This window comes from Chiroxiphia lanceolata, chromosome 1 (genome assembly GCF_009829145.1).
Source record: "Chiroxiphia lanceolata isolate bChiLan1 chromosome 1, bChiLan1.pri, whole genome shotgun sequence".
NCBI classification, from domain to species: Eukaryota; Metazoa; Chordata; class Aves; order Passeriformes; family Pipridae; genus Chiroxiphia; species Chiroxiphia lanceolata.
The window spans coordinates 66,234,360-66,247,709 of record NC_045637.1 but is presented as its reverse complement, the minus strand read 5'-3'; the positions used below and the strand labels follow the sequence as shown (position 1 = coordinate 66,247,709).

At 42.6% G+C, this 13,350-nt stretch overlaps 2 protein-coding genes across 2 annotated transcripts; one reads left to right on the top strand and one right to left on the bottom strand.

Moving 5' to 3' along the window:
• Window positions 1–1,691: 1,691 nt before the first annotated feature.
• On the bottom strand, window positions 1,692–2,579 carry MRPL36 (mitochondrial ribosomal protein L36). Its single transcript, XM_032704078.1, has 2 exons — window positions 2,538–2,579; window positions 1,692–2,430 (listed from the first exon to the last, which is right to left on the bottom strand). Exon 2 carries the CDS (start codon window positions 2,418–2,420, stop codon window positions 2,115–2,117), a length of 306 nt encoding a protein of 101 aa, XP_032559969.1. The 5' UTR covers window positions 2,421–2,430; window positions 2,538–2,579; the 3' UTR covers window positions 1,692–2,114.
• A 47-nt stretch (window positions 2,580–2,626) lies between these two features.
• On the top strand, window positions 2,627–9,556 carry NDUFS6 (NADH:ubiquinone oxidoreductase subunit S6). The gene is made up of 4 exons (XM_032704065.1): window positions 2,627–2,809; window positions 3,856–3,909; window positions 7,467–7,589; window positions 9,410–9,556. Exons 1-4 carry the CDS (start codon window positions 2,648–2,650, stop codon window positions 9,473–9,475), a joined length of 405 nt encoding a protein of 134 aa, XP_032559956.1. The 5' UTR covers window positions 2,627–2,647; the 3' UTR covers window positions 9,476–9,556.
• The last annotated feature ends 3,794 nt before the right edge of the window (window positions 9,557–13,350 follow it).

Below are 13,350 nucleotides of genomic sequence, written 5' to 3'. Positions count from 1 at the left end.
CTGCTTAACCGAAAAAGCATGTTAAAGGTGTAAGATTTTTCCATTAAATTTCTCTGCTTATATTTTATTTTCATGCACAAGCAATGGGTATTCAGAAAGCAATTCTTTTTCATGACTGCCTGAATTTCAATAAAACCTTTTGAAGTACAGCCAGTTTTCTGCTACTTCAAATTTCTTTCATTTTGAGGAGGCTTTTACATTTTGAATCAGTCTGTCTCTCTCTAGTTAGATGGAGCTAGCCATTTCTCTCTCCCTTCATTGCCATGAACTTGTCTGATGTCCCCCAAAGATGGATGTGTATGTTAAGTAACCTGTTCCTCTTTCACCAAACCCACATTTCCAGTGATCAGATAGATAAGTGAAAAGACAAGCCACTCAACATATGGAAAATCAGTCAATAACTATTGCCTCTGGGACACTTAGGCACAGATTTCCAGGCTTAGCTTCTCCTTCTCTACGAAGCACCTAGTAAAAAAAGATGTAATTATAAAAGTTACTGCAATTGCAAAGTTATGGAATTATCATGGCTAGGCTTCATGAACAAAGATTTAGGAAGGCTCTATCCACATTTGCTACAGGCACACTGCTGGTTAATGAGGCCAATACGAGATAGACATGTTCGACTGTATGGAATTATAACTGGGCAGAAAAGGTCTTCAAGTCATCATACTATACAACATTACAGCAACTTCAAGAACAGTGTTCAACCCATTTCACCTCTTCTAAATCTGGGACACTCTCTCACAGTGCTCTGGCAAACTTGTAGCAGTAACTTAATAGTTGTCCAAAAGTTTACTTTGGTACCTTTTGCTAACAACTTGCAGTTCACAGGAAGATCGAACATTCCTGCCTCAAGCATAGCCATATTCTGAAGCACGAGGAACACCTTCATGCATTGCAGCAATTTTGGCTAATTAATTCATGGGTACCAATCCATCAGTTTGCATTCAACATTACACTTGCTTATGTGACCTCTGAGGCATTATTGCTCTCTCCAACCTCTGTTAGGAGAGAGTTGTTTCAAGGGACACAAGAAAAAAAGAATAATTCTAAAGCCTCACTGATTTATTGCAAGTGAGCCTAAAGCTTTGCAGAAGCTTAAAGCAAATTCGGTGGAATCTGAAATTGCTACTTTTACCTTCTTTGCTGTAGAGACCTGCACCAAATGGTTTACAATACCCACCCAAAAGGCAATGATTCCTAGGTATTGCCTTTTCATTTGCATTACGGTTTGGGAAACTGTAGAATAGCAGGTACAGCAGAAACCATCAGAGGACTTGTTTGAGGGAGGCTGTAAACACTTCTGAATACACTGTGAATGGTAAATATATCATTAAATTACTTAAGACAATAAAACTTTAAAAAGTGTTTATTACTGTATATTGACTAAAATATCATGTCCCTTCAAAACCCAGTGATAAGCAGCAAGGGTTATTTACATTGGCATTACTGAAGCTACACAGGATTATGTCTGCTGTTGCAACTCAACTGCAACACTGCTGTAACTCAACAGTTAAAAGAAATTTCTACCTCACCTATGAACCAAGGCAAAAGCTAGAATATTATCTTCCAATGTGACATATTTCATATCATCTGCTACTTAAGAGCCCACCTGAGTTTTAAACTATTGGTTCTGTTATCACAGTTTTCAACATCTCAGGGTTTTTTTTTTATGAAAAGAAAACATTGTATACTGTAAGAATTAAGTTTATTGTCATTTTGCTTTAATTAAACAGAAATGCATCTCAGATTCCAATGATTCAGCTTCATCCTTACTAATTTAACAGCGAGGCGATTTTAAAGTAAGGCTTCACAACTAAGATGACGAGAGGTCCTGAGAGTTGTGGCTTCCCATTTCAGTTCCCAGTATCCACGGTCTGAAGTTACGGCAAGGACCGTCCAGGATCTAACTCACTCTACACCTGGATTAGGATGAAACATTGTCCCCCGCACCGTTTTGCGGTCCGTGTCTCCGGCAGCCGGCTCTCTGAAGCCAGGGCGTAGCCGGGCGACAGCCGGCGGTCCGGGGGCAGGGACAGCGGGGGGGGGCTCCAGGCCCGGCCGACGAACGCCGCGCTGCTTCCGTGCCCGCCGGGACGGCTGCGGGCCCGGCTCTACCCTTTGCGCTGCTTGTGCCGGGGGTTGGTCTTGCAGTACACGTAGAGCCGCCCGCGCCGCCGCACGATGAAGCAATCCTTGCAGCGCCTCTTCAGCACCGTCTTCGTCTTCAGCCCCGCCACCAGCGCCGGCAGCGCCGGCCCGGGCGGTGGGGGCACGGCCAGCAGCCCGCGGGGGGCCCAGCACGGCGTCTGGGCCCCACTGCCCGCCGCCCGCCCCCACGGGGCCAGCGAGCAGAAGGACGAGCGGCACAGCGAGCGCAGCGGGCCCGCGGAGGCGGCCCGGGCCAGGAGGGACAGCATGTTCCGTGCCCTGCGGGGACAGCGCGACGGTGAGGAGACCCGCCCCGATACCCTCTCCCCTCCGCGGTGCAGGCGGATACCCACCCCAGCCCACCGCACCACCCTCCCCGCACTCACCGCCGCCACGAGTGCCCCCCGCAGCCGGAAACGCGCGCGGGGTCCGGGGAGGGGCGGAGCCAGGGCCGCGCCCCGCCCTCCCGCCCGGGACTCACGTGGCTGGCGCGAAGATGGCGGCGCCCGCCGCGACCTTCCGCTGGCTGGTGCTGCGGGGCCGCCCGCTGCTGTCCAGGCCCGGGGCGGCCGCCGCCGCCGCCGCTGCTGCTGCCGCCGTTCGGCCCTATGGCGTGCGGGTCTCTGAGACCGGCGAGCTGGTGACGCACACAGGGCAGGTGAGCGCGCCGGGCCCGGTGCTGCTACCCCTCCCCTGCCCGGGGAGGGCGGCGGGCGCGCCGCGGGGAAATAGTGCCGGGGCTGCGAGAAGCGCGCTGGCATGCTGTGATGTAAATGGGACGCTTAGGTTGGGCATTAGGAGGAATTCCTTCAGAGAAAGGGTGATTAGGCATTGGAATGAGCTGCCCAGGGAGATGGTGGAGTCACTGTCCCTGGCGATGTTTAAGGAAAGACTGGACTTGGTGCCACGGTCTGGTTGACGCGGTGGTGTTGAGTCAGTGGTTGGACTCGATGGGCTCAGAAGTCTTTTCCGACCTGTGATTGATTCTTTGTGATTCTGTGATTCTCCGTTTAGTAGGCGCTGTGGAAATCAGTGTTCTTGGATGATCCGTACGCAGGTTTCAGAAATAAAAGAACCCAACCCTGTTAATTAGTACAGGGTCATTGGCAATTATCGGGCGTTCCGGTCTGAACCCGGCATTTGACCCAGCCGAGGAGCTGACAGGTGGGAGGTACGCTTGTGTCAGTGCTTTGTAGTTTCATTTTATCTCTTCTCTAATGGAGAAACTGAGCGTGCGAGAGAGGGAGGCTCGTGTGGTGCCCTGTGGAAATGCGAGAGGGGCACGACTGGTGGATATGACGTGCGAAGGCTCTCACTGTGATTAGTTAACGGAACATAGATAAATACAAAACTTGAATTTCCTGGTTTGGTTTACTTTCTAGATGACAGTGGGAGATCAAGGAAAGGCATTGTGAGTAATAAATCTGTGTTCACCTTTATGATCAGAACTAAGGCTTCTGTTTACTGGCTTTCATGCCACACCCCCATACCAGCAGTTTCCTTTTCTTTTTTGCTTTATAGCGTGGAATTTATTTTCTTGTGTGAGAGAAATGGAAATTACTTTTCCTATGTAGTACATACTTGTAAGATGATGATAATACTTGAAACCAGGGAAGCAGTTCAAACTGTTTATTCTGTAAGCCTTTGTGTTCTTTGTTTTAGTAGTTGCTATTTAAATAAGATCAAGTTTGTTTTATGTTCTAGGTATACGATGAGAAGGATTATAGAAGAGTTAGATTTGTTGGACGACAAAAGGAGGTAACTCATTCTTCTTTTTCTTATGGAGGAGGGGGTAGTTTGTGGGTTTTTTCTTTGTACCTGATAGTGATGTCCTCTACCTGATTGTCATTGAAAAAACCCCAAAACCAAAAAATCCCCAGAATAACCAACAACCAAGAAACCAACCAAACCCAAAAACCCCAGCCAAAATGAAACAAACTGGTTTGGATTTTGAGTTTCAGTGTTTTGGTTTTTTTTCCACTACAATGAAAATTCTTTTTAAGACAGCTTATAATGTCTTCTGTCCACCTTCCTACTTTTGACAAACTTGGAAAACTCAAGACTTGCTCTACACCTGTTAAGTGCTTGCATGTAGGTTGTTGAAGTTGTAGGCATTTGAGCATCTTAAACTCGGAACCGTTTTTGTTTAAAAAACCTTTTTGTATGTTTTTAATGTCATTGATAAGTCTTTTAGCACTGAGTTTTCTCAAATGATCAAGCAGTACAGCTCCATCAAGGATCTGCTGGCCTTTGGGAGAGAAATAGAGATTGTTTCATCTAAACTATATTTCTCAGTTTCTGAGCCTCTGATTAGTGCTTTAGTGTTAATGCTGTAAATGTTTATGTAAAGTGGAGGCATTAAATATCAGGTGTGGTAGATTTTTAATGTAGTTGCATGTAATTATTTTCTTCTTAAATCAACCTGAACTAATTATACTGATTTCCAAGTTTTCATTTTCAGTTCACCTCATTGTGTTGTGGATACAATTTAACTCATGCTGTGTGACAAAAATGGGGATTCTACATGCGAAATAATTAAGTGAAAATGTCACTTAAAATGATGAATTAGCTTACTTCTGGAAGGGTAGTTGGCAAAGGAGGTCTCTTTCAAGTGTACTGCCTGTTTCTATGCTACTTCTGTAAGTTTGTAGGAAATGCTCCTTAAGCCTAATTCTCCACAGGGCAGGTTCCCTCTAATGTGCTTGGCCATCAGGTGATTTCAGACTCTATGTGGTGTGGAACACCTAGGGTTTTCAGTTCAATTCAGTTCTTGCTTCTCCAGCAAAAGTCAAACTTTAAGTCTGCTGAGCAAGGTTTAGTGCTAAGTTTTAATTGTGAAATTGGGACAAAATTTACACCTTAAATTCTAAAATGATCCTCATCTTTGCTTATTAATGGGATCCCTCTGTAGGGGCTTTGCCATTGTCCCACAGTGTGTTTCAGCTGCTGGTATTAGGGTTTGACATCTGTGTCTGTAGTCTGAACGTTGTCTTGTTTCTGAAGCAGAAGCTCACCTGTGATGCTGGTGACTGTTCCTTCTTGTCACTTCTTCTCTTTGCCTTCAGTATGGGCCAGGTGGTTGAGTCTGGCTTGTGATCAGCCCAGTCCAGCCACTGGGCCCAGAAAGCCAAGGCAGCTTTCTCATCTGGGGACACAGCCACTGGGCACCCCCAGTGAGGGAGTCTGTGCCCGTGCTGTGGTGCTTCAGGTGGCCAGGCCCAGGGGCACAGCCTACCATATGTGGTTATTGTCCCCTCAGTTCTGCCAGCCTAATTGTTTAGGAAACCCACATGTTTTAGCTGACATCATTGCTCTCTGTGCTGGATGTGCAGAACTGGGGGATTAGTGCTTTCTGGCAAGGGCCTAAAGCAAGTAGCTTTGACAAAACCGAGCATGGCAACTGCTAAACTGCACCTGCTGCAGTTCAACTAGGACTGCCCTTCTCTAACCCCTAAGGCAGCACAGGACCCAATTCAACACTGCCATCCTCACTTCAGCTCTACATTTTCTGTTGGGCTAGTGCCCCTTTCTGTAGTGCAGCAGCTGACCTCAGTGTTGGTCTGTTTTAAATACTCTCTCCTGCTTTCCCTCTAGGTCTTTGGACTTGGGTCAAATCCAAGTTTGGTTTTATCTCTTTGATCTCCTAGATCATGTTCTGGCACAGGCAAGTAGGTGGAAAGAAACAGCAATGGAATTGTCAAGCTGGCACTGTGGCCAGGAAAAAAACTGCCCACTGAATTATGCATTGGGCAAGGCACATCTGAATGTGCTGAGGGAAACATCTCCTTCCTGCTAAGTACTACTGTGCTTTAGTTGAAGGGACTTGATGTAACTGAAACCACTTCTTTTTTCTTGTGGTGTGTTTTCCCTGTGAATTCCTGGACTGTCTGTTGTTTAGTAGGCTGAACCACAAACAAATCAGCTATAGAGTGGTTTAGAAGTTCTTGCTTTCCCCTCTCCTCACAAATACCTTTGTGGTTAAAAAATGTTGGCAAGAGTGGAGTTCTTGCTTCTGAGCTTGAAGCAAAGGAGTATTGTGGTGCTATCTCCCTCCTTCTTTAGCATGAAATCAAAGATGCACATTTTTGAGCATTATTAAAAACAGCAGTAAAAGCCCTTGCCGTTTGGCAAAAGTTACATATGACTTGTTGACACAGGCCCCAGGCAGCGGATTTCTTGATGTTGTGAATTGTTTCAATACCAAAACTTAATTTTTTGTTAACTTTTTTAAGCTATCATCTTTTGGTAAAGACAAATTTGTTGTTGCCAAAAGTGACTTTTCCATTTCTGTACCAAAAATGCAGATTTTGGGAAGACTTCATTGGAGACTTGGTGAAAGATACTACATAAGAATACCGTTGTAGTTCTTAAGGATTCATATAATGGATGTATAGCTACCTGTTTCCCAAGAATTTCATCCTCATTCAAATACCAGCATGTTTATGAGCCTTATACACAGAGCAGTGGATAGTGCCTTCATTGGGTGTACATATTATTTGATATTCATGTGTGTATAACATCACCTTTGAAAAAGCTGGCTCCTCCTGGAGTATTTTTACCTGATCTGTGGTAGTAGTTGTCTGCTCAGTGCTTATTTGGAGTCTATTGGAGTGCTGTAGTTCCTGCTGAGGCAAAAGTTGCCAGCCTGTCCAGAGATGGATATGTTTGCCAGGCCATGCAGGTGTGGTCTAGGAATAAGCCCTACTTGTCAGTGATGTGCATATTCAGGAAGTGAATGTGATGGATTTACAGAGTAGTGTAGTGACATTTAGAGGCTTTTCTTTTTTCTAATGATGAACAATTTGTCTTTCTGACTTGTTTTTATGCACCCCATTCATGTTTTTGTGAGATTCTTGTGTGTGATAAAATAAAGTGTGTGGTTAGAGACTCTAAATTACTGGCAATTGTTTTATCTCGTACCTGACCTTACTTGTCTCACTATTATTTTTGAGTTTATCAGCAGTGATTTTGCACTTTTATCATGTAGTCACTAAAGCAGAATACAGAGGCGTTGTTGGTTAAATATCTTCTGTTCTTGTCTGCTTTCTCCTGCTCACCTGCTGAATCTGCTTGGGTCACATAAACCCAAGCACTGATGTGGCCTGTCTTATCAGGGGAAGGGATTACTTTTTTAGAGTTTAGCGTGTAGTTCATTGATCTGGCTTATGGCACAGAGTTGGTGGAGAAAATGGAAGAAAGCCTGTGCAGTAACTTCTCACAGTGGCTGTAGTGGAACTGCTTGGGAGGCAGCAAATAGCAATTGCTTTCTGTTTGACTGGGGAAGGTATCCGAAAGTTTCCCTCTTTTTCTTACAGGTGAACAAGAATTTTGCAATTGATTTGATAGCAGAGCAACCTGTGAGTGAAGTTGAAAGCAGAGTGATATCATGCGATGGTGGTGGTGGAGCTTTGGGACATCCTAAAGTATACATCAACTTGGTAATATCATTATTCTACCTATAGCATATTTTGCTTGTAAATTGTTTGTAAGATTATCTACTTTTTGTCATGTTAGTTTAACCAAGTAAAAGTTTAACCAAGTAAAAGGAGTAACCACTTGAAGTGTTCATTTTATTTGTTGCCTAATATAAAATAGGAAGAATTAGAAGGCTCTTATTTGAAGTCACAGAAATTTCTTTTTGAAATTTTGGTTAATAGGACAATATTTTTTAAAAATAGAAATTAAGTGAAGTAGTAAGAACAAGCAGCGCCTTGAGACCAAAGAAATAATATTCTCACTGTGTTTTGAGACTCTAATTATTTAAATTCCACCATATAGACTGACAATGCATTTGCAGTATTCTTAGGAATATGCAGTTTATTTTGAATTTTGAGAGTTTAAGGGAAAAAAAGAGAAAACCAACCAAATAAAACCCCTTTTTCAGTCTTTGGGAATCTTGGTAGTTTTGAAGGTTGAATGTTTCAATCATAGACAGAGAGTCAATGAAAAATAATTGTTGTACTGTCCTCCTATTGACTGTAGTGATTATTTCCAGTGTATTCTTGTTCTAGAGAGCAAAAATATTGAGGCTACTGTTACATGACCTTAGTGGAATCAGTGATGATGACCTGTTTCTTAAGTACTGTTCTCAGGCAGACCATGACTGCAGATGTCTTAAAATCTCTCCTTGCTTTGACCTTTGCTTATTGCCCAAAAGAGCAATAGGGGAGAACTGGTGTCCTTTAGTGTTGTTGTGACTCCTAACTATAACCACAAGCATTTTTATTTTGAAAAAGGAACTTTGTAATGATTCATTTGACATTATTCAAAGTCAAATGCTGGGAGGTTCTGATTCGTAACACTTAGGAAGCTTTAGCCTTAACTTGTGAAATGTTCTCCTGCCTTGACTTGTGTAGCACACTAATGTTGAGTTGCATTTATGTTGATTTGTTTGACCTGTACCACACTCTTCTTGAAGAATGCTTTAGTTTGTTGTGAATTTTGAGGTCTTTTTTGTGTTAATAATCAAATTACAAGATATCTGATTTAGATCTTGAAAGCTAAAGTCTGCAAACAGAGAGAATGGTATTAGATCAGCTTATTTCCCCTACTCCTGACAACTCAAATCTAGGCTTTTGGGAGTGGAGGGTAATTTGGATTATTGGCTTTGAATCTTGTAATAACTAATAATAATGAATCTTGTAATTGACTGCAAGTAGTTGTGTTGCTAAATAACAGAAGATTCCTGAGTATTTAACTGTCTTGTATTGTATCTTTTGGAGAAAATAATAAAATTTTATACAGCAGTAACTACTCCTTTTCTCTAAAATATTTTCTTTCAGCATTTCTCACGGATTTCTACTGAAATTTTCCTCCTTCCTGTAGCGAACAATAACTCTGTCACTTACCAAAATTCCTGTCTTGGAAATGCCAAATCCTATTCTGTATTAAAATAATTATGAAGTGATCTTTTCAGAACATTGAAACAGATACAACTAAACTATCTTAAGGTGTCCAGTTTCGAAAGAGGATCCTTTATTGCTGAAGAGATATCATTTGGCTTGACTTCAAAATTATATTGTCGAAATTAGGCCTGGTAGTTGAGAGTGTGGCAGAAGGAGAGCTGCATAGGATATAGAAATAAAGCATGAACCTCATACCATCATTTTTTCTTCCAGTGTTTCAAATAAGATTAAACTCAGTACTTCAGCTATACTGATCAATTTTAAGATAGCACAAAGAAATAAGACAAAAATTGTAATTTCTAAAAGTTTTATAAAGTGAAAATAGCAGCCGTTTTATTTTTATGTTTTTGCAGGACAAAGATACAAAGACTGGAACATGTGGCTACTGTGGACTTCAGTTTAAACAGAAACATCACTGAAAGATTATCCCTGCATGATTGCCGATTTCTGTTCAGATGCTAACGTTCAACTATAAATAAACAATATATTTAGAAAGCCAAGATTAGCATTTGTGTTTATCTTAACTATGGAAAGTCCAGTCTGTGCCTTTTTAAAACCCAGGCTTGTCAAGTATTCCAGAGCTGAATGGTATTGCAATATCTGCTTTGTACTTAATTTGGTCTTTGTGTTTGGCAGACTTCTTGCAGGTTTGGAAGTGGTGTTTGACTGCAGCATAGGTTTGGTTTGTACTGGGTAGTTATGTATTCTTTGGAATAGTGAATTGGATGTAACTGTTTACTAGGTGATTAATTATCCTAGCTGTTTGTCTTTTGGCATTGTGTGAACTCTAGTGGGTTGACCCTGGCTGGATGCCAGGCACCCACCGAAGCTTCTCTATCGCTCCCCTCCACAAGTTGACAGGGGAGAGAAAATATAACCAAGGGTTCATGGTTCAAGATAAGGTTTGGGAGATCACTCACCAAATACCATCAAGGGCAAAACAGACTCGATTGGGGATATGAATTGAATTTATTGCTAACAAAATCAGAGCTGAATAATGAGCAGTAAAATAAATCTTAAAAACACCTTTTCCCCCTCCCTCCTTCCCAAGCTCTTTGTCCTCCCCCACTGTGGCACAGGGAGATGGGGAATTGGGCTGTGGTCAGTTCATCACAAGTTATTCCGCCATTGCTCAGGAAGAAGAGTCCCCTGCTCCAGCATGGGGTGCCTTCCACGAGAGACAGTCCTCCATGAACTTCTCCAGTGTGAGTCTATCCTACAGGCAACAGTTCTCCACAAACAGCTTCAATGTGGGTCGCTACCATGGAGTGCAGTCCTTCAGGCACAGGCTGCTCCAGTGTGGGTCCCCCAGAGGGTCACAAGTAAAGCTGCTCCTCTCTCCATGGATCTGCAGGTCTCTACCAGGACCCTGCTCCAGCATGGGTTTCCCATGGGTTCACAGCCCTCTCTCAGGCATCCACCTGCTCTGGTGTGGGTCTCCTCCATGGGCTGCAAGTGGATCTCTGCACCCCTGTACACCTCCATGGGCGCAGCTGCCTCACCATGGTCTGCACTACAGGCTGCAGGGGAATCTCAACTGGAGCACCTGGAGCACCTCCTCCCCTTCCTTCTCCACTGATCTTGATGTCTGCAGAGCTGTTTCTCTCTGCTGTTTGGCCATAGTTACATCTGCACAATAACTTTTTTTTTTCCCTTCTTAAATATGTTATCATAGAGGCACTACCACCATTTCTGATTGGTTCGGACTTGGCTAGCAGCACCTCCGTCTTGGAGCTGGCTGGCATTGGCTCTATCAGACATGGAGGAAGCTTCCGATAGCTTCTCACAGAAGCCACCCCTGTAGCCCCATCCTCTCTACCAAAACCTGGCCATGCAAACCCAGTACAGTGACACTGTCTTAATTTGTTCATGGCCTAGTATCTATAGCTAGATTTACAAATGGAAGCGCAAAGGTACTATCTTCAGCATTACAACACTCACTCCTGGAAGCAAGACTGTCAGCCCTGAATTAAGTAGTTGCACTTTCTACTTCTTTAAAAGAAACTGCCAGTGCCTAGAATGGTAATCAGTGTGAGCTGGAGAACTACCTAAGCTGGCGCATGTGAAGGTGAGGACATAAGCATTTGCCCTTCAGCTGAGAGGATGAAGGTGTATCTGATTCTGCTTGGGATTTACACCCTTGAAACCTCTTTAGGAACTGGGTCTTGTCAGACTCAAAGTAGGCATTGGTCCATTGCAGGTAGCAATTTATGCTCTTTTAATACAGGTAATCTGACACTGAGAGCATCCACCTATGGGTAACACCACCCAGGCTGTGTATGGCCAGTTGTGGGATATCATTTACCTACTTGCTTAATTTCACTTGGGTAGCATTCCATCATGTAAACATGACTTTCAAATGAGGCTTCTGCCTGAAGAGTCCAAGTTTTGTTTGGTCTTTGCTCCAGAGACCACTTTAATCTGTTGTGAGTAAATTACTTTTTCACCTTTCCATTGCTGCTGATTTCAGTGATCATCTGTCTGGCCTTCAATTCGTACTTTGTAATGACCTAGATTTAGGAAGTAATAGTTAGAGTTATGCACTGTAATGCTTTGCTATGCAGTGTAGGTTACTGAGCACTGACCTTTCTATAAGACCTGGGTCTGTTATGATGGTTGTAATTTTGTGATGTTAATGCAGTGGCTAAGTTAATGTGTGTTATATTTTGAGTAGCACCTGAGCATGTACAAAGATTGCAAAGGATCGTTGCATGAAACCCAGTAACTTGCATTCAGCCTATCTGACCTTATGCAAATTATCTGTCAACTGAGCATAAATATGACGTTATGAAGTCTTCTGATACGCCCATCTCATGCTCTAAATATAAAATAATTACTTGGAGTAGCCTTGTCTGTTTTTAAGCATAAATCTGGTTGTATTTTAGTCTGGCTCTCTACCAGTTTGTAGAACATCTTGGCTTGCAGAGTTCTCTCATGGTGCAATCATCTCTGCAAAGAGACCTGAAACAAGTAATTTTATGTGGTCCTCTTCCTTGGATCTTTGATGTTCTTATGAATAATATATCTGCTTGGATCTTTGCTGCTCATAATAAATTAACAATGTTTAAATTGGCATGGCATCTGCTGAGGACCCAGACAAATCCCATCCCACTGGTCTGAACTATGGAATGCTGTTCTTGGATGTTCTCCCTAAAGTACTTGTGGTATGTGAAGCTGTTGACACCAGTGATACAAAGAAGGTCCAGTGATCTTCATAGGAAGACTTTAGGTTATGCTTCTTATAATTTTCTGTGGGCTAAATTCATGTACCTACTTGGGAATAGCTGTTTATATGAAATTTGGCACTTTCAGCTACACCATCCACATACCTGTGGAAAAGCCAACCTTGATTTGCAGGAAAAAGAAGTGGGGAAAAGCAGAAACTTTTACTGTCATTGCCACAAGCGGTTGCACATGGAAATGGATCTATGAGGACAGACTAACATCGGTATCAAAGTAAGATAGACTAAACCAGATAAGTAGCAAAGCAGCGTTACAGTTCTCAGGCCATCAATTCAGCTTTGAAACCAGTGTGAAATAAAACTTTCAGACTTAGATTCTATCAGTCACTGTTTTGTTCCTCACAGATAATTCATTGCAGCCTGAAACTATTGTCTCTTGGAGTACAAACCATAGTTCATACTCTGTCACTATGAAAATGTGAAGTATTCTACACTGATGTGTAGACTGTCTTAAAAACTTTATCTTGCCTTTACCTAGTAAAACCAGATAGACTTTCTTCCTCTTACTGCTGCATACATTAAGCTTGGTGAAAATCACTGTGTATTTATACTTCCAGAATAAATAAGGACCATCCATCCTTTCTCTCACGTTACTCGGTAGTCTGTCCTCTAAGTAAAAAGTAACTAAAATGAATTCACAAGGCAAGTTCTGTTTGTTCACAACAGCACAAATCATTACTATGACTATGGCACAATATGCAAAGGCACCTTTTCTAAAACTTTTCAGTCGTATGGCATCTGATTGTGCTCTGGAAGTTGATCTTAGGCTTCTCCAAATCAGGAAGTAGCATCCCTAAACTTCTTACTCTCTGACCTGCCAGTAATACTTACCCTTTTTAATTAATGGTCTTGGAAGTATCAGACAAAGTACAGCATACTGTAATAGCAATATAAATGTTTGGTTCTGTAATATCCACATTGTTGGCATTGTGTAGTTCCCTGTTAGTGGTATACATTGTTTTGAGAGGCAGTGTAATCTTTCCATAGTGGTCTCCAGCTGTGTAATCTAAGTTTAAAGCCAGGAATCCTTGAGAAGCACATCTGACAAATTC